A 21331-nucleotide genomic window follows, 5' to 3' on the forward strand; every position below is an offset into this window, starting at 1 on the left:
ATGCTGAGTAGCCAATACTACACAACGATGTAGTTTCCCTATACGTTGGGCAGGGAGGGTTACATATACAGTAATGTACCAGTTCTAAAACGGCAGTTTTTCTCACAAGAAAGAAAAATGAAAAATGTATTTATTATCTAGAATAGATTGTAGTAAGATGCCAATAACAGCTCTAAAGGAATTCCATTGGTTTGTGGAAAAAGAGTTTTAAATGTATAAAACAACACTAGAGGAAGTGATTAATTAGCATCATTGTTTTATTGACATGAACCAAATTACTTTGTGTGTATCACATTAAAAGGATAGTTTATTATGAAACTTTGTTATTGACATTGAAAAGGCACCACAATAAACCAAAGTAAATGGGTGAAATGGAGTTGAAAGAAGACTCAGAATAAGGCATGTTAAACCCTTGATGGGTTAAAGGCTCCCTCACCAAGAAAATAAAATAAAGATCAAACTGTTATATGGGATGTTAAATCTCTGATTCGATGGGCATGAAAGAGAGATTATATGTCACCAGGTAACCATCATTATACATGTAGAGCTTGTGATCATTAGGGTTGTAGGACAGACTTTGCACATTTTCCATCATCTTGTCAAAGGAGACGCTCAGCTTCACTTCTTTGCTTGTCTTTGTGTCATACATGAAGAAAATCTCCTCTTTTCGTGTGTTGAGGGTCCTAGTGGCATACAAGACCCCACATACCATGAATGCATTGGTCACGCCAAGCTTGTACTGGGACGTGAACCAGGTCTTCTCCACTATCATGGAGGTGGAATTAAGTTTACTGATGACGATGTTCCCAGAATTCTCCTCTGTGGAGTAAATGACCCACAAACCATCTTCATCACTGGCCAGGTCTATATCCTGCCAGGAGGAAGATGTATAGGAGAATCGATTGTTGAAGGCAGCATCTGTAAGGGTCTTACGTACCACTGTGTTGGTTTCTATGTTCAGTTTGCAGAGGTCTCTGGAGTGGTAACAGTTGTAGTACATGAAATTGTTTGAAACAATCATACCACCACCTTGTCCGTAACCAGGGACAGACCTATCTCTGGGATTTTTGTAGAGCAAGAGGTCATCGTAAGATTTATAGAAGCGCAGTGTGTTCATTATCCGTGAGTCTAAGTTCAAGGGGGCTATCCAGTACATGTCCTGATTGGCGCCCAAGAATGAATCCTTGCCCCAGCCTCCAAATTTATAGCTGAAGCTCATCCAGTTCAACTGCACCATGAAGGGTTTGGTGATGTTTACAATCTCTCTATGTTTACAAGTACCTGTGGACCATAAAGTTTGAATCGGTATTAGGACCGTACATAGATTTTGAATGCCTTGAGGGTTAAAAAAAAAAAAAATCACAATGTGCAATATCATGGAAATGTTTGCAGGTTTTATGTTTATAATTGGCTATACAAAGTCTCTGACTTACCATAGTCAACTGGAGGAGGGATGGGTTTTGCTTCATTATTCTTACATTCTTCCAGCACTTTCCGAAGCGACACAATTTGCCGTCGTACCGACAGGATGTTGTTCTTATCGTATGACTCCATTTGGTTTACTATGATGGAAATGTTCCGTATCTGCAGGGAGTAAAGAGAAGAACTGTTTAACAGGGGAACCCCAGATTCACCAGTTTAATCTCTTTGGGAGCAACATGAGAATTCTTCAAATATCAAATTATAATGGACAAAGCTTTCCAAACCGCAAGTGTACAGCACTTTCCATACCTCACAGATCTCTTCTTCATGTGTACAGAATTTTCTAGACCTCACAAGTCTCTTCTTTATATATGTGCAAAACCATTTAATAAGAAATCTGTGAGATTTCTAAAGCTCTATACACTAAATCTTTAATCTATGCAATAAATCTGCAACAAATGTACACTTCTCTCATCCAGGCCCATTAAAATGTACTACAAATCTACTTTTCACTATGACTAATACGACTGCTGGAACTTTAAACTACATTCTTTGGGAAGTATGTGTATATGGGGATCTGGTAAGAAAGTGTATATGTGTAACCTGGTAAACAGCTCAAAGTTCTCCCATTCAGTATGGGTCCTGAAAAAGTGCAAATTAGTAATGGATTTTGATACTTCATAATTAACCTATGTGTGAATTCTTTATAAATGAAATTATAATGGCAGAACAGTAGTTGGTAAGTGAATGACATTTACTTCATCAATGTATTTATGTTTACCATATTGATCTCAGAGAGCAGTTTGTATTTCTGAAACATTTTAGCACGTTTCTCCACACATATTTCACATGTTAGTTACCTCCACATACAGAGAATCCACCTTCACGTTGGATCCATTCAGAGAAGCTCTGAGATCCACCACTAGAGACTCAATCTCTCTCATCTCCAGCTTAAGCAGCTCAAAGTCCAGCTCAGTATAAGCAATTCCTCCCCCCTCCATCACCTCCACCCTCTTGGTCAATGCTCGGAGCTTCTCCAGGTAGACAGTCAAGGTGCCCTGGTAACTTTGTATCTGCAGAAAACACAGTGGCAGTGACTCAGAAGCGGGATTGCCATCAGATACTGCCATTCCATTTAAGTGTAGGAAAACATAAATCTAGGAGCAGGCATTTCTCATTTCCAATCTTCGCAGCAATGTGCTGGAAGTCAGATTATCTCCAGCTATTGCTATACTTACTCTATGTCATTTAGTAGTGTGGCATGCTTATTGATGATGAAGGAATTTTCTCCACCCAAACATAAAAAGCTGGTGTCCCCATTGTATGATAGGCTGTATTTACTAAGCAGAAGACATGTGCAGATTTATCACACAAAGTCATGAACCATGTGAAATGTACCTCTTTTTCGCAGCATAAAAATGTATGCACTTTTTAAACGTTTGCTAACGAAACCAATTATATTGCATTTTCACTCAATCTTATTGATATGTGAAGCTTACTACTGTATGTTTGCAAATTCACTACATTTGCTTTATACCAAGACTATGTATAGGGCACACACCATGTGACATGTGCTTTTATGCTATCAGTTTTAACAGGTACACTCAGTGAATTATTACAAATATAATAATGTCGAGTTTGTGGCATGGTGGTTGTGGTGATAATCATTGTCACTGTGGCCATGGGGAGGGAGGGGGGCAGCTGCAAAAGATTAGTAACTGCTGCTTTCAAAACAGGAACAATTGCATTTGACTTCCAGCTTTCGCGTCTAAAGAGGAATAAAACTGAAAGGAAGGATTTACCAACATCATTATCGTCATCCTCAAGTCAGGACAAAGAGGTCACCTCCAGGGTGGAACTGGTTGTCTAAAAAAGAATGGCATGTTGCTGGCACATGTGTTCTTACTAGTGTGTGTGTGTGAGAGGGAAGATGATTCTGATGATGCGTAAAAGATTTGTCTGAATGTGGACAGCCATAAACCTCTGGGTGTATAAGAACTACCTACAAGGAAAGAGTCAGAGTCTGATACATCATCAGCAAATCATGCAGATAGGATAGATGGTGAATGGGCTTTGGCTCTTCTATTTCAAGACTCTATGAAGGTGGAGGGAGGATAGATGGCTGAGGGAGTGATTGAGGCAGAAATGGAGAAGGTCAATGATCATGATGAGTGGAGTGTTGAGTGTTTGTGTGGTGCACAAACTGCATAAGTAGGGGAAGGAAGTGACCTTGATGGAAGTAGTGACAGAGCCAATGATGTAATCCTTAGTGCTACAACAACTGTTATGGTGTTGGTGGCAGCAGCAGCAATGAAGAAGGTGATGATGATCATAATCATAGTCAATCAGTCTGTGAGTAACAGGCAGCCATGACCACCACAACTTAAAGCAGTAGTGCTCCTCTTATTATTAGCAGTGCACCAACAATAAAAATTGAGATACCTACAGTTTATATTCTATATTTTAAAGTAAAAAGAAAAAAAACACACGTCTACCATCAACAACACCCTCATTGTCCGCTTCAGAAAGAGCACACACTGTTGGGCAACAGCAGCCAATGTCACGTCATTTGTCGTCATCCATTATCACCGCCACATTGCCCATGTTGGAGTAGAGGCAAATAAAATCTTACCTATCTTACAAAGATCAGCACACAATACTACATAACACACAACTGTTGTGGTGGAGGAGGAGAATGATGATGATAAATATGTTACTACCGGTGGAGGTGATTGGTGGGAGTGATATCAAATGGAAAGCTTCTAGAATGCTGCTTAGATCAGCAGCAGCAGAACCCTCTTTGTTACAAGGCAATCTGTGTCAACCTGGCTTTTTAAAGAACTCACAAATAAACCGTTTTGTGGTTTTTAAAACATACAGTAGATGGTTTAGATGAGGATGTAGTCCCCTGTCTATGCCATGTGAGGCAGGGGAAATCAGGAACTCATTTGTGTTCCCCTGAACTTGTAGGAAACATGAACCGTCATCATAAGTCTACATGGTAAAAAAGTAAGAAGGGCACAAGCAGTAGCACAGATGTGAGGAGGAATGCCCAATGCCTGGTTGTGAACCAGATGACTCAGAGGGTTTTGGTGGTGTTGGTGAAGGTCATCATGAAGATGTACTTGGTATTAATAGTAATGATGAGAAGGAAGCTGTGAAGGCTTCTCCAGCACAGGCTGCTACTAGCAGTGGCAGCATAGGCATAGAGGAAAGCACTCCAAGAGGCCCTCTAACATGCGTAGGAAAACACATGGTGGATCAATAATGTCTAGTTCAATACAACAACCCACAGTTTGTGAAGCTTTTGATAGGGTGTGCCCTTATCACAGCTCACACAATGCCAAAATGCTTGCAGTTGATACTGTATGCTGCCTTTCAGCTCTCTTGAGCACAAGGACTTCAGGGATCTACTAAAATTGCATTCATTTGCACCATGCCTCGCTGTTGCTACTGTCACACTACCCATTGGGTGTTCTTTCCTCCATCTTGCTAAATGAGATGGTGTGTTGGTGATGGAGGCCGTAGTAATGCTGAGAGTCAGGTAGGCTGTGGCAGCATTTATAGGAGAATGGAAAATATATAATCCACCACAATTAAGGAAAGATGAGAGAAGAGAAGAAAAAAGTATCAATTAATTTGTTATACAAAATACATAGTCATGACATTTTAATGATCAATTAAAAAATAGTGCTTGTAGATATAATTATATAGTAAATAGTGGAATGATTTATACAAAAATGATACAATCATACAATACTGGAACAGATTGTGTGGCAGGTACTTAGATTATACAGGTTACAGAAAACGATAGCTTTTTATGGATGCAATGCCCACTGCTTCTTCAAACAGTTCACAATGATAGAGAAGAAACAAGAAAACTAAAGCACAGTATTAGAGTAAAATGATTTTTAGCAAAAATATAAGAGTTTGCTAAAGGATTATAAACAATTACAATGAAAATTATTGAATACACATGTATCTCATTATAGAGAAAACAGCAAATATCAGCCATAAAGGGTTTCTCACAAGTGCCTGGTATGGCTCCAGCCTTCTGAATGGGATCATAAAAGAAAACATTGAAAAATATGGCTCTTTTAGTTTTAGAGAAGAATGTATTTATTTTTTCTTGAAAAGTTCCATATTTTCCAATGTTTTCCTTCATGGTTTCACTGTAATTGATAACTGATAGGGACAGTTAAGCAGACCTATAAAAGGACATGAGAGGGATCAATAATCCATTCTCTGATGAAGCAGTGTCATACTGCAAAACACATTGGATTGGATTGAAGGAGTGAACCAGGCTACGGGTGACAGGAAGCCGGAAGACACCCTGGACATAGTGTCCATCGGGCTGTTATATAGTGGCTACTCGCACTCCGCAGTGCGCGCGCGGCACTTATAACTGGCTGAGGTTAGTCAGCCTTTCTATAATAGGGCCGCGGGTGCGCATGGCAGTGAGCGTGGAGCCAGCCGACAGGGGAGAAGATTCCAAAGGTATTAATAAAGAAAACAATAAAGTTTAATTAATAATAAACAACAACGCAAGTTTTATATATATATATATATATATATATATATATATACATATATATATATAATAATAATATCATGTTCTTGTATAGCGCTGCTAATTGTACGCAGCGCTTTACAGAGACATTTTGCAGGCACAGTTCCCTGCCCCAGTGGAGATTACAATCTATGTTTTTGGTGCCTGAGGCACAGGGAGATAAAGTGACTTGCCCAAGGTCACAAGGAGCCGACACCGGGAATTGAACCAGGCTCCCCTGCAGCAATCAGTGTCAGTCAGTGTCTTTATTGTGTGTGTGTGTGTGTGTGTGTGTGTGTGTGTGTGTGTGTGTGTGTGTGTGTGTGTGTGTGTGTGTGTGTGTGTGTGTGTGTGTGTGTGTGTGTGTGTGTGTGTGTGTGTGTGTGTGTGTGTGTGTGTGTGTTTTTTCAGTCATGGAGTGTTTAAAATCCCAAATGGTGAGGCGGCTATACTGTTCAGGATGTATATACAGGTAAACAGCTATACATATATGTGTATATACAGGTAAACAGCTATACATATATGTATTTACTAATATCCAAAGCAGTATGGTATGTTTAAAGGAAGTGCGTGAAAATTCCATTATATAAATCAATACAGAAAAAGGGTGGTGTATCAGTACCTGATACAAAATGTGTTCATTTGTAAAAAAATATATATTTTTTTTAATTAAGATTGGGCACTTCATTAATAAAAAAAAATCCATTCCATTGTAGAAAACTCATAAATTAGTTTTTTTTAATAAATCATTCCACTATTTACTATATAATTATATCTATAGCACTATTTTTTAATTAATCCTTAAAATTTCACAGAGTTATATTTTTGTATAACAAATGAATTGATACTTTGTTTCTTGTTTCCAGCAGCAGCTCAGTTAATTGACAGAAAGTATAGGGTACTGTATACAGTTTTTTTATTAAGAGTACTAAGCATTGTCACAAAGCCAACGTTAGCTGGGGGAAACCCCTCTCCACCTACAGCGGGACCAAGGACAACAGAGTGGGGGATAGATTGAAGCCCACACTAACACCTGTCGGGGAACCCCGCAAATCCAGCCGAGGCCCACAAAATGGCCACCAAATAATTACAATTTTAGTAGGCCGAGCAGCAGTGTGCCGGTGAAGAGAGCAACCCCACAGCAGCCTGCACAGGAATTGGGGTAAACAGTCCTGTCCTCTGGGGGCGACAAAGGTTGGAGAGTGCAGAGGCACCGGTAAGAGTGACCGCAGCGGCAGGGAGACCGGCTGGCTCAGTCAGGGGTGCGCAGGCTATTACAGCCATAACAAAATGGCTGCCGCTAGTCTGTGGGAGAGCGGAGAGAAGCAGAGGCAATAGAGCCTCTGGCACCGGTCTTCCGCCCCCGAGGCCACAGGCAGCGCATTTACCTACTCAGCGGTGCTCAGTTTGGAGGATCCCCTGACAACACCCCCCTCCCTCCCCAGTTGACAGCACGGAGCCCACGGTGGCGTCTCAGATCGAGAGAAGCACCAACGCACAAAATAGCCACCGGACCCAGGAGGACCCATGCAGTGGCTAATCCGTATGCAGATACAGAAGGGGGGAATAACGGAGGCCTCTGAGAGTGACTGGAAGAGCCACATGGGTCTGTAACAGGAGAGGTTTAACTAAATGGCCCTTTTTCAAGAGATATATAGGTACAGTATTTCACTGTGTATTTTTGTCATATTGGATGTAGCTTTGGCCTTCTTTTTTGTAAACATTTAGCCACGCTCTATAGCTCTCCAATTGACACTTAGATATATATATATATATATATATATATATATATATATATATATATATATAGACCATACGATACCGGTTGCAGCACGTCATCAAGAGACAGCACGCAGGTAAGTAGATCATACATTTTCTATATTTGATAGAAGACACAAAAACCGACGTTTCGGTCCCCCAGTGGGACCTTTCTCAAGGTGGTGCAGACCGGTGTATGGTATCCTTGACTACCTGAGGGCGCTGCAGACAGCCACGTCATGGTTGTACATGTGACCTTCATCTGGATGACTATTGGTGTTTTCCTACTCCAATGCAGCTGGTCGTTTTTGCGGGCTTTTTGTGATTTTTAATTGGTTCTCTTGGAGATGGTTTGCACTTTGGTGAGGGTATAAGTATCTGTCAGGGTCATTTGACCACCGTACCACCCTGAGGAAGGTCACTCTACATAGACCAAAACGTTGGTTGCGGTGCCCTGTATGTACAATACACTTCTTGGACTTTAACTATCTGTGTGCTGTCTCTCCTTTACTGGCCAAAATCTGGTCATTTTACTCCTGACGAAGTTGGCAGTAAGCCAACGAAATGAGCATGAGAAAGGTGGAGAAACAACCCCAGACAGTTGGAGAATCGTGACATCAGAGCTGAAGGGGAACCGAGTGCAATTTCCATTGCAATTTTTTAATATCCTTTTCTGTTTATGCACACTGTTATAGTGGTCATTTCACGAGTGCTTATTGCTTGCTCTGTTCGTGCTATTAGCCCTTTTTACCACGAGGTGGTGCTGTTGCATTGTTTTATATTTGGGGAAGCGCCTTACAGTTGATTTCTTCTATAAATCTTGGAGCACTGTAAGACCGCGTTTATAGTGCCGGTGACGCGACTGACGACGTCACCCGTCACCGTCGTCATTGGCGAAAGTTGCACTTCAACTTTTAGGGACATCGCTGGCGACAAGGCCAGTAATGTCACGAAGGGGGAGGGCAGAGTGCAATAGGCGCTCTGTGATTGGTGTAGAGACAGTCACATGTGGCGACTGTCTCTCCCAAAATCAAATTCTACTGACTTCAAAATTTTTGTTCGCTCCGTCTCGCTTACTATAAGCGCATGTGACGGATTCAATGTATTTGTTTTGGTGCGAAGTCACGTTGCCGTCGCCGGGCACTATAAGCACAGCCTTAGTCTTGCACTGTCCACTGTTCCAAATAACGGACATGCTCAACAGCCTGTCACAGCATGTCTTTATGTACCTCACCCCAACTAAAAATGTACCCCACACAACAGACAAGGCAGCAACATGCATTGCCATGTACTATTAACAAGGACCTAACCCTGAACTACTCTGCTGTCTACTCTGTCTTGTTCTGAATCTCTGGATTTTTTTTTCTCTGAGTGAGTTTTGGGGAAGAACAGCCAGGTACTTTGTCGAGAAGAAAAGCCTGAGCTACTTCCCACAGGACTCCTCCTAGATGTAAAACTCCTAGATGAGGTGTCTGACAGTGGAGCCTGCCTGGGCTTGGTGGGACTTCCAAATGCTGTTCTACCCATGCCTCCTCCCTCCAGTGCCTTCTCCTCAACCTGCACATTAAAACCCCAAATAGTGCAGAAAGAGTAGCAGCAGAGGTATTCGGTGTAGCAGTCTGGTGGTAGACCAAAAGAGAAAAGAAACACATGCTGTAAGCCTAAGGCTGCGGCCAGGCAGGGATCGACTGCGCTGGCGCTCATGTGCGGTGACGTCACGCTGTCAGCTCGGCAGGGAGATTTGTGACCGGCTAGGTGCGCGCGCAGGGGGTGATTCGGGGGGCGCAGTCATGACGTCGCGTAGCTGGTTCGCCCTCATTGGGTGAACCGCTCACGTGACGCGCTTGTGGACGACAAATTCAAATTTGCTTGCTCGCGCCTGCCCACTCACCACCACCCTGGCCGAGGCCTAAGCATTTGTAGCCCTTCTGGTGGAACTACTATGGTAGTGTAAGAGTTAAGGGCCCTAGAGGGTTAACTGTGTGAGCTCACGCAGGTTAACTCCCCTCACATGATACAGGGTGACTTGGCAGAAACGAAGTCACGCCCACTTTAATATATATAAACAAAATAAAGTACAATATAACCTTTAAAAGGATGTACAGTAAGGCCCCAGGTATACGGCAGGTTCCGTTCCAGGGGCCCGCCGTATAGTGAAAATCGCAGGAAAGCGGATCTGGCGATTTTCAGTTCTCTGCATGCACAGAACGGCGTTTTCGCTGTTCTGTGCAGACGCGGCCTATGGTCTGCGCGCGCAAACACCGGTCTGCGCATGCGCGGCCTATGTTCACCGCGCGCAGACACCGGTCACGGATCCAGCGTTTTCGTCGTTCTGCGCATGCGCGGCCTATGTTCTGCGCGGGCAGACACCGGTCTGCGCATGCGCGCCGGGCGCAACCGCCCGTTCTGCGCATGCACGACGGTGAATCAAAGATGGCGGCACCCTTCTCTGTGCCGCCGTATAGGCGGATCGCCGAAAAGCGGGGCCCTGCTGTATTAAAATAACACATAAGAGGTACATGTACGGTGCCAACCAAGATGGCTGCCTAGTAGTAGAGCTCTGCGGACGTGGGACCCTGCTGCCACTATAATAGCAAGTAAACCTATCACAAACACTATAAAATACTGGGGGAATCAACCCAAACCCCCCAGCAATGAAGCAAAAACTTCGGAAACCTCCATAAGAGGTTTCCCAGTTCTTCGGGAGGCAATCACCTCACAAACCACCTCCGCAAAATGGTGGACCCACTTAGGCTAATTCACAAACAGAATCAATAGCAGAACAGAGCTCGGAGGAAGAACTGTACCAAGCTCCGGTTACACAGAGAGTCCTGAAGGCAGATTTAAAACACCTGTTACATGAAATGAAAAGTGTGTTTCAACAAGAATTACAAAAATCTACTGCAGAGCTAAATAGAGATATATCTAACCTTGGTGACAGGACTAATGCAACTGAGAGGAAAATGGAGGAACTGGCACAGGACCAAAATTAGATTTATGATGATGCAAGAGACATGCAGGCTCAAATAGATATGCTCCAAGGTGTCATGGAGGATGCAGAGAATAGGGCCTGCACAGGAACTATGTATACCTGGGTAATCACGTAAGAGGTGAAACCCGAGGATCGAGAGACATATGTCCTGGAGCTCTCCTGTTGGGAATTACTCCCAGATTTGCTTAGGAAAAAGTGTCTAATTGATAGAATACACAGAGCCCTAACGTCTAGACACACTGACTCAAACAGATCTCATGATGTCATCTTACAACTCCACTACTATTAAAGTAAAAATTCGAGCTCAGGACGTAGACCCGGAAGGGAATCTATTTTGTTCAGATATATGTTTATTCGGTTAAACTTGTCATACGATGGAAATGTCTTGCTCTTCTGAGGATGCTCCCCCACCCTCCCCCCAAACTTCCCCTCCCCCCTTTCCTCCCCCCCCCCTCTTTCAGCCTCCCTTCCCCCCCTATCCCTACCCCTTTTTACCCCCTTTCCCCCCCCTTCTCCCCCCTCCGCCCTCTTTCCCCCCTCCCTTTCCCCTCGCCCTCCCCTTTTCCCCCCTCCTGTGCTTCTTCTGCTCATTTGGATAATAGAATCGTTCCTTCAAATGAACTGTTATCTGAGATTCTCTCATCGAGTGTACTCTAGTTAAAAGTTTACTAAGAAAAAGTTGAAATGTTATGTTTGGGTTTATCACAATCGCAACTATGCTTCATATGTATGTAATTGGGTGTCTGGGTCTGACCAGACTATATGGAAGAGGGTGCTCGGCTTCCCCCCTGGGAGTGCCGGTGCTTCTTCGCACGAGAAGATCTCCAAGGGCCCTATGCCCACATCCTTCGCCATTAGGGCAATGAAGGAGTTTAGTCTAGGGCTAATCCATAGCTGTGAGGATTCGGGGATTGCGTCCCTTGCGGCGCGGTTCCTCCTCTTTACATAACAGTACTGCAGCGGCGGCTGCCTCCGATCTGCCCCCCGCTGGTGCGCGCACCCCCGCTGGTGCGCGCACCCCCGCTCTGTTTACAGAGCGCGTGCGCACCCGCGCCTCTTCTACCAGGTCACAGACCTTAGCTCCGCCCCCTCAGTCACGCCGCACCTCCGCTGCGCGCGGCGTGCACGCGTGACGTCGCGCAACGAGCCCCAGCTGCGAGTCAAGATTGCTGTGAGCCCTTGTCTCCTGCAGCCTATCCTTTCCATCTGCAGAGGCTCCGCTTCCACTCCGCCTACTCTCCTACTGGTTCCTGTCTCCTATAAGAAACTTCCTCTTCCTGTCATACCTTGCTGAACATAACCTTGTGTAGCCTTTGCGTGTGCCTGTCTTGTCCAGCCCAGTCTTGTCTTGTTCTCTGCAGTTAACCTCTCGTGTACCGACCTGGCTTTGCATTTGGATTCTCTCTGGCTCCTGACCCCTGGCATACGGATAGCGACGACGAGTACCTCTCCAACCCCAGACCACAGGCTTACGGACTCCAACTACGTGTACCTCTCCAACCCACGGACCCCGGCAAGTATTGGATTAACCCTTTTTACATACCCAGACCCAGCAACGCTACATACCACCTTCTGGGCTCGCCCCCGCTACTGTGGGTGTGTGGCACAGTCCTTCCCACCTCAGTGCCGAGGTCAGGTCTTGTTTGTGGGCTCGCGCAAGCGTTACAGTATGTTCAGCCCAACAAACATTGACCCCCCTGAGGTGGGCCAAACCACAACTGTTGCTACTCTAGTGGGAAACATACCCCAGGAACCATGTCTTCCGTCACCCAATCGGTATGCGGGTGAACCCCTAGGATGCCGAGGCTTTCTAAACCAATGTGATGTCCACTTTGAATTAACCCCTTCTCACTTCTCTACTGATAGGTCTAAAGTGGCTTATATCTTTTCATTGTTAACCGGAGATGCACTGGCCTGGGCAAATCCTATCTGGGAGTTAATGCCTGAACTCACGCAGAACTTTATTTCTTTCAAAAAAAGGTTTCAGCAGGTTTTTGACACTCCTGGCCACAAGGCGACTGCGGCCTCTTCTCTTTTTCATATCACCCAGGGCCACTGGACCGTCGCGAAGTACGCTCTTGAATTTCGGATTATTGCAGCGGAAACCGGTTGGAACAACGAGGCTTTAACTGCAGCCTTCTGGCATGGCCTCTCTGACTCCGTGAAAGATCAATTGGCTGCATGTGAAAGACCCACTGCCCTAGAGGATCTGATCTCTACATGTATACGGGTGGATCAACGCCTCCAAGAGAGACGAAGTAAACGCCGGATTACACGTATGCCGGTACCTATACCTATACCTATCTCTCCTACTCTCTCTCCTTCTTCTGTTCCAGTTCCTGAAGCACCAGACCCCATGCCGCTGGGTACTCACCATTTGTCCTTTACAGAAAAACAGCGCCGGAGAAGCCTTTATTGTGGCCTAGCTGGTCATTTGGCGTACCGCTGTCCTACACGTCCGGGAGAACGCCAGCGGCCTATAAGGTATGATGGAGTTGCTTTGGATACAATATCTTCTTGTTCCTCTTCCAAGGAAAGTATGCCAAAAAGGATCCTTCTACCTATCATAATGGAGGGTACGGACTTTCATATTTCTGCACTTGCCTTCATCGACTCTGGGTCTGGAGGAAATTTCGTGGACCAGAATTTTGCAATAAAACACCGGATCCCACTGCTTAGGAAGTCCACTCCCATAGGACTCGAAGCGATAGACGGTCGTCCACTCCAGCCTGCCTTTATCACCCTGGAGACCGTGATCTTCACCCTTTCCACCAAGGATGGACACAAGGAACAAATCTCGTTGGACGTCATTCATTCACCATCTGTACAGGTAATCTTGGGTCTCCCCTGGTTACAACTGCACAATCCCGTGATTGACTGGACTGATAAACAACCCATACGTTGGTCTGCCCCATGTGCCATTCCATGTGCTCTCACTTCACTCTCTCTTGCCGACTTAGAGACTGCGGATCCTTCCAAGGGGTCCCTTCCAGAAGTCTACCATGAATTTATTGATGTTTTCGACAAGGTCCGTTCAGAGACTCTTCCTCCACATCGTCCCTTCGATTGTCCCATTGATCTGATTCCTGGTGCCGTTCTGCCTAAAGGCAAGTCCTACCCCCTGTCCCTTCCTGAGTCCCGAGCCATGTCCGAGTATATCCAGGAGAACTTAAAAAAAGGTTTTATTAAGAACTCCACCTCTCCTGCTGGGGCAGGGTTCTTCTTTGTAAAGAAAAAGGACGGATCTCTTCGCCCCTGCATAGATTATAGAGGCTTGAATAAGATAACACAGAAGAACCGTTACCCGTTACCATTCATATCTGAATTGTTTGACCGTCTACAAGGTGCCTCCATTTTCTCCAAACTTGATCTCCGGGGTGCCTACAACCTGATACGCATAAGGGAGGGAGATGAATAGAAAACGGCCTTTAACACCCGCGACGGCCATTATGAGTACCTAGTAATGCCGTTTGGACTCTGTAACGCCCCTGCGGTCTTTCAGGAGTTTGTTAATGAGATTTTCCGTGATGTTCTCAATTTATTTGTCATTGTATACCTTGATGATATACTAATTTTTTCCAAATCCTTGCCTGAACATATCCAGCATACCAAGCTAGTACTCTCTCGGCTTCGTCAGAATCGTCTGTATGCCAAGATGGAGAAGTGTATGTTTCACCAAAATTCTACTTCCTTCCTGGGTTATATAATCTCCGAGAAGGGATTTTCCATGGATCCTGAGAAACTAAAGGCGGTATTAGATTGGCCCCAGCCCACGTCGCTTAAAGCCATCCAGCGATTCCTTGGATTTGCCAATTATTATTGTAGGTTCATCCACAAATTCTCCACACTGGTTGCTCCTATTACCGCTTTGACCAAGAAAGATGCTGATCCTTCCTTCTGGCCACCGGAGGCTGATCTTGCTTTCGAGTCTTTAAAGAAGGCCTTCACCACCACTCCCATTTTGCATCACCCCGACACCTCCCTTCCCTTCACGTTGGAGGTCGATGCTTCGGATATTGGAGCTGGAGCAGTGCTCTCCCAAAGACGTTCTCCTCAAGATCACCTGCATCCATGCGGCTACTTTTCCAAGAAATTCTCCCCCGCGGAGATCAACTATGATGTAGGTAATAGAGAACTTTTGGCTATCAAACTTGCACTCCAAGAGTGGTGACACCTTCTTGAAGGTACCGAGAAACCGATCCTTATTCTTACTGACCACAAGAATTTATTGTATATTGAAGGTGCTCGACGCCTTGGTTCCCGTCAAGCTCGCTGGGCTCTTTTTTTCTCAAGATTCAACTATGTAATCTCTTACATTCCTGGTACAAAGAATTTGAAGGCCGATGCTTTATCCCGTTAATTCATTTCCGGAGACCGATCCGACGACCTTCCTGAGACTATTCTTCCTTCAAGATTAATCATTGCAGCAAATTCCTTCGATATTTTGGACAAAATTCTGGACTCTCAAACCCGGATTCCAGAGGGCCTTGAGGTACCTGAGGGCTGCCTATATGCGGCAACCAAATTCCGTCAAAAAATTCTGCAGTGGGGTCATGCTTCCAGGTCGGCAGGTCACCCTGGGATCAGAAGAACCACCGATTTAATCAGACATACTTTCTGGTGGCCAGAGATGTTGAATGACATTAAGGAATTTGTTTCATCTTGTTCCATCTGTGCTCGTAATAAGTCCGTCCGAAAAAAGCCTTCTGGTCTGCTACGCCCGCTTCCCATTCCTGAACGTCCCTGGTCCCATTTATCAATGGATTTTATTGTGGAGCTGCCCATTTCCAATGGCATGAATACCATCTTGGTCATCGTGGATAGGTTCTCCAAGCAGGCCCATTTCATACCCCTCAAGGGCCTCCCTAACTCTGCAACTCTAGCTGATATCTACGTCAAAGAAGTTCCTGTTTCAATTGTGTCCGACCGTGGATCCCAATTTGTATCCAAGTTTTGGCGAGCTTTTTCTCAAAGACTCAATATCTCGCTTCTTTTTTCTTCCGGGTATCACCCCCAAACCAAAGGACAGACTGAAAGGGTAAATCAATCATTAGAACAATATCTAAGATGTTTTGTTTCTGATACACAGGATAATTGGGCTGATCTCTTACCGTGGGCTGAGTTCGCACATAACTCCCTTAGAAATGAATCCACCCAAGAGTCGCCCTTCTTCATCAATTACGGCTATCACCCTAACTCTCTTCCCATTTCTTCTAATACCTCTGGAGTCCCTGCTGCTGATGCCAGAATCAAAGCTCTTCAAGAGTCATGGAATAAGATTCGGAGAACTCTCCAGGAATCCGTTCGGAGACAAAAGACCCAGGCGGATCGATTTCGTCTAGAGGCGCCCAGGTTTAAGACAGGAGACAAGGTATGGCTCTCATCAAAGAACATCAGATTAAAGACCCCTACCTTAAAATTGGCTCCCAGATTCTTGGGACCATTCAAGATCCTGGAACAGGTTAATCCTGTGGCGTACCGCCTGGACTTACCTCCCTCTATGAAGATACCATCGGTATTCCATGTCTCTCTTCTGAAACCTGTCAAACAGAGTTCCAGGTATCCTGATGTTGTTTCCCCTCCTCCTCCTGTGTTGGTGCATGGTCAAGAGGAATTCGAAATCCGCTCTGTCATTGACTCAAGAATCTCCAGAGGGAAGGTGCAGTTCCTTGTACACTGGAAGGGTTTCGGTCCTGAAGAACGTTCTTGGGTCTCCTGTGACCAGATTCACGCTCCCGGCTTGCTCAGTCGCTTCCGCGCCAGGTACCGAGACAAGCCATTTATGGATCGTCCGGAGTTCAATCCTCAAGGGGGGGGGGGTCTGTGAGGATTCGGGGATTGCGTCCCTTGCGGCACGGTTCCTCTTCTTTACATAACAGTACTGCAGCGGCGGCTGCCTCCGATCTGCCCCCCGCTGGTGCGCGCACCCCCGCTCTGTTTACAGAGCGCGTGCGCACCCGCGCCTCTTCTACCAGGTCACAGACCTTAGCTCCGCCCCCTCAGTCACGCCGCACCTCCGCTGCGCGCGGCGTGCACGCGTGACGTCGCGCAACGAGCCCCAGCTGCGAGTCAAGATTGCTGTGAGCCCTTGTCTCCTGCAGCCTATCCTTTCCATCTGCAGAGGCTCCGCTTCCACTCCGCCTACTCTCCTACTGGTTCCTGTCTCTTATAAGAAACTTCCTCTTCCTGTCATACCTTGCTGAACATAACCTTGTGTAGCCTTTGCGTGTGCCTGTCTTGTCCAGCCGAGTCTTGTCTTGTTCTCTGCAGTTAACCTCTCGTGTACCGACCTGGCTTTGCATTTGGATTCTCTCTGGCTCCTGACCCCTGGCATACGGATAGCGACGACGAGTACCTCTCCAACCCCAGACCACAGGCTTACGGACTCCAACTACGTGTACCTCTCCAACCCACGGACCCCGGCAAGTATTGGATTAACCCTTTCTACATACCCAGACCCAGCAACGCTACATACCCGCTACTGTGGGTGTGTGGCACAGTCCTTCCCACCTCAGTGCCAAGGTCAGGTCTTGTTTGTGGGCTCGCACAAGCGTTACAATAGCCCATCTACTTCTTACTTTTTCCTTCTTCCTGTCTCCACTGTATGTATGTATGTATGTCTAGATCGATATATACATACAGGGTAAGAAATGATTTGGTTGGAAAAGCTTGTTTTGCTGTATTTAAAATGATTTTGGCTATGCTGCTATGCATAAATGTGTTTGTGTAATGTATATATGTGTATATATATAGTTGCATGATGAAGCCACTGTACAAATGAATGTGGTTATTATCCGACAAGGTGATTAAGGGGTTAATTGATAACAGAATGTAATTGCAATGTAATTGCAATGTATTGTCTATGTATTTTGTTGGCAACGGAGGACACGGATTTTGCTGGTGAGGGGGCTTCTTATTGATGAGGTGAGTAGCACTTTATTTAATTTATTATGCTACTTAATGTGTTTAATAATGGGCAAATAATCTATTAACTCTATCTGGATAATAGTTATTTTGCACATTATTGTACTGTATGTGTTGGGAGGGGGAGATTTATGTATTTAATGTATAGGACAGGTTTATTTTTTTATAAACAGGGTTGTTTCCTCAGGTCTGCGGGGGACCTATGGAGACCACCTACGATCTCCTCAGGCTGCCAGGTCCACGGGGGACACCTGTGGGGAAGAACTGGAGGCCCCACATCTGTGGGGGTAGCGTGGACCTGTGGGAACCACCCACGGCCCCTCAGACACCTGTGGGTCTGACCCCGGGCCCCCCAGACAGCCGCGGGCCTACCCGTGAGGACCCCTTTGTGGCCCACGGTGACCCGCGGAGACCACCTGGTGGGCCATGGCGCCTGGCAGGGACCATCCTTAGGCCTCCAGACCCTGTTTGAAACATGGTGCTGGGCTACTGTAGGTCTGTGAGGTGACCCGTCAGGCCCACCGGAGACTCCCGTGGGCCTGAGGTATTAACCCTGTATGTAAAATAATAAATCAGGTATTTATGGGGGGGCACAGGGGGTGGGTTATGTATTTAATAAATATAATGATGTTTATTGTGGGGCTGTGTATTGTTTTTATTGTGGGTACTGGGGGTGGGGGAAGGGGGTATTGGCCTCAAGGGTATGTGGGTAAGCCTCCCGGCTGGGTATTGAGTGAGGGTCGTTAGGCCTCATGGGGTGGGGGGGTAGTGGGGGTGGGTATGTAGGCCTCCCGAGTGGTGGGTGAGGGTGGGTTAACCCCTTAATGACTGTAGCAGTTAATAACCGCTATGGTGATTAAGGGGTTAGGGTACATTACATTGGCTGTTTTTATTCTTGTTTATGTTTTGCAGCATCGGAGGGGGCATGAATGGTGATGAAGATGAGGATGGCCTTTATCGTGGCAGCCGGACAAGGGTGAGTGCTATATGTATTTAATGTATTTATTGTTCTTTATGTATTTTAAATGGGCAAATGCACTATTATCCATTTGTGGATAATAGTAATTGTGTCCATTACTATACTGTATGTGTTAGGGGGGGGGGGGTTATTTCATATAAGTATTTATGTGTTTGACATTAATTTGGAGGGGCACAGAATTGGTACTGCAGGCATGCGGGTAACACCCGAGGGTCCCCGCCAGCCTGTAGTATCATTGATGTGCATATATGTGTATGTTAGGGGAGTATAGGGGTTGTTGTTGTTATATATATATATATATGGAACAAAAAACAAAAACAATGAAGTAGCGCCTATAATTAACCCTGGATTAAAGCTGGTGATAGTGCAGAACTAATAGACTAAAAGTGACTATGCCTAGTGGGGCAGTGTGATATACGTAATTAACCAATGATTTAAACTTGTAATCTCAAAAGGGAAACAAGTAAATTACATTAAAAATATAAAAAAAATATGAAAAACTAAACCATTTAATAAAAAAGAAAATATGAAAAAATCAGAAAAATTTAAATAAAAACCTTAAAAAACTTTTAGTAAACCTTTGAAAAAACAAAGTCCTGTTCCAATGTCAATTGCTTCCAGGTGATTGCAGCCCGTTTCAAAGGGATCACCAATCCCTGACCAAATCTGTGAAAAAAAGAAAGAAAAAACAGGCACACACCTAGTGCATTAACGTAATAAAAATTTGTATTAAAGGAACATAAAATCAAACAAATGCCCACTCACAAGAGTACTGCAAATATAAGCATTCATGAGATTGGCTCCCATGAATCCCCAATCTCATGAATGCTTATATTTGCAGTACTCTTGTGAGTGGGCATTTGTTTGATTTTATGTTCCTGTAATACAAATTTTTATTACGTTAATGCACTAGGTGTGCGCCTGTTTTTTCTTTCTTTTTTCATAAGTATGTAGCCAGGTCTCCCTTTTCAGAGTTCACCCCCCTCCTTCTTCAGCGCACAGCCGCCGCGTGCGAGGGAGTGAGGGGGCAGGTGCGCGAGCAGCGCGTTACCTTTGCGAGCGGGCCGGTTGCCAGGGATGCGAGCGGGCCGGTTGCCGGGGACGTGATCGGGCCCTTGCTAAGGCCGCGGTCGCGTCGCGAGGGTCCCAGCGGCTCGCGGTGAAGGAAGCCGCCATTGTGAGTGCTGTTGTGCATGCGCAGGAGCCCGATAGCGCGGGAGGCCCACAGACAGCTCGCGCATGCGCAGTGCAGGACTGTCAGCCCCCAGGGTGCATAGGGGCAGAGCCACATGACCCCAGGGCGCCAATAGGGCTGGAGGATGACCCTGCCGGAGCAAATGGATACATTGTGTGGGTTTGGCACTACGCAGTTAGTCAGAGCCAGGAGCAGCCAAGGGAAGGAGGTAGGGTACAGGAGTCAGTGACTCCCTGTACTAGGCCAGCAACCCCCAAGGCCCGAGATAGCCCTGACTCACCCAGTAGAGTGAGTGTTGCCAGGGACAGCCCTCAGGTTAGGGACCCTGTCACTTACATCAGTTGGAGCTGGGAGCAGAAGGGGAAGGAAGGGTTTAGGGAGCGGTTGAAGCTCCTGCACCAAGTAAGGTCCCCCATATCCCAGGTAGGCCCAACTCACTCTCAGGCTAGTGGGTAATTGACAAGGGACGGCCCTAGGTTAGGGACGTTGCCCTTAGGTTCGTGCGGTGCCTTATTGTCCGGTCACAGCGGTCAGTGTTGTGAGGGCGGACAAGAGGGCCTAGTATTAGGTTGCAGTGCGTTGCTGCCAGGAGTAGGAGAGGTTAGGTAGTGTGGGTGCAGGGGGTCAGGGATCCCCTGCGCAGGATAGGCTATCCCATAGGCGATAGGAGTTTCCCCCTAAGCCATTCCAGGTTGCTGTGCTGTAGGGACGGCCTATAGTGCAGCGAGTGTCACGTTAGTTCACGGAGTCAGTTAGGGACTCCCTTGACGCTGCGCAGTGTTCCGAAGGTGGGCGCAGACTGTTGCGGCAGAGGTTCTGCGTGGGATCGTCAAAGGTGGTGGTTCCGGTGTCTTCGATCATCGGATCCTTTTCAAAGCCATTGCAGATCCGAGCACTGGAGTGCTCGGCAGGTACTCTAAATCCACAAGTGCACCAACGGTCCCATTAGCTTAATAGTGACGGCGCAGTCACCCATATCCTATCTCTCTGCAAGAGTGCGGGACATTGGGTGGGGATCCTATGGACACTGGGTGGAATCACCCGGTGTTGGGAAGCGTCCTGCGCGACGCCGTAGTCAGTGTCGCCTCTAGAGAGTGACACCCGTTATTCTATGTTGACAGTGTTTGTGTCGTATGCTGTTCCCAAGTAAAGGTATTCGTTATTATACAAATAGGTGTGTGAGTTATTTTGTATGTGTCCTGCGAGGAACAATTCCTGCTCTGCTAGGAACCATCGCAGGTGGAGGCACTGCACCGAGTACAAGGTTACTCTTATTATTACTATAATTGCCCCAGGTTCCCCGTGGCGGAAGCTCAGCCCTCCTGTGAGCTTAACAGGTAAAGCACCACACCTGGTAACACTGTATGTTCTCCGCACCCACACTATATCTGCGATTGGGTGGGGTGGAAAACCCGTTACATACATATATATATATATATATGAAAGAATGACCTAGGCGCAAAAAAGCAGGGAAAGAGAAAAAGAGAGGAACATCATAGGGCAGTATACCTA

At 45.9% G+C, this 21331-nt stretch overlaps 1 protein-coding gene across 1 annotated transcript in view; it reads right to left on the reverse strand.

Moving 5' to 3' along the window:
* Positions 1–276: 276 nt before the first annotated feature.
* Positions 277–21331, reverse strand: part of LOC142498659 (olfactomedin-4-like) — a 28081-nt gene continuing 7026 nt past the window's right edge. The window contains exons 3-5 of the mRNA XM_075606910.1: positions 2283–2495; positions 1434–1584; positions 277–1281 (exon numbers count right to left, since the gene is read on the reverse strand). Of these exons, the coding sequence (XP_075463025.1) occupies positions 476–1281; positions 1434–1584; positions 2283–2495 (1170 nt within the window). The 3' untranslated portion in view covers positions 277–475. The remainder of the gene's footprint in view (positions 1282–1433; positions 1585–2282; positions 2496–21331) is intronic.

The sequence above is a fragment of the Ascaphus truei genome, chromosome 7 (genome assembly GCF_040206685.1).
Source record: "Ascaphus truei isolate aAscTru1 chromosome 7, aAscTru1.hap1, whole genome shotgun sequence".
NCBI classification, from domain to species: domain Eukaryota; kingdom Metazoa; phylum Chordata; class Amphibia; order Anura; family Ascaphidae; genus Ascaphus; species Ascaphus truei.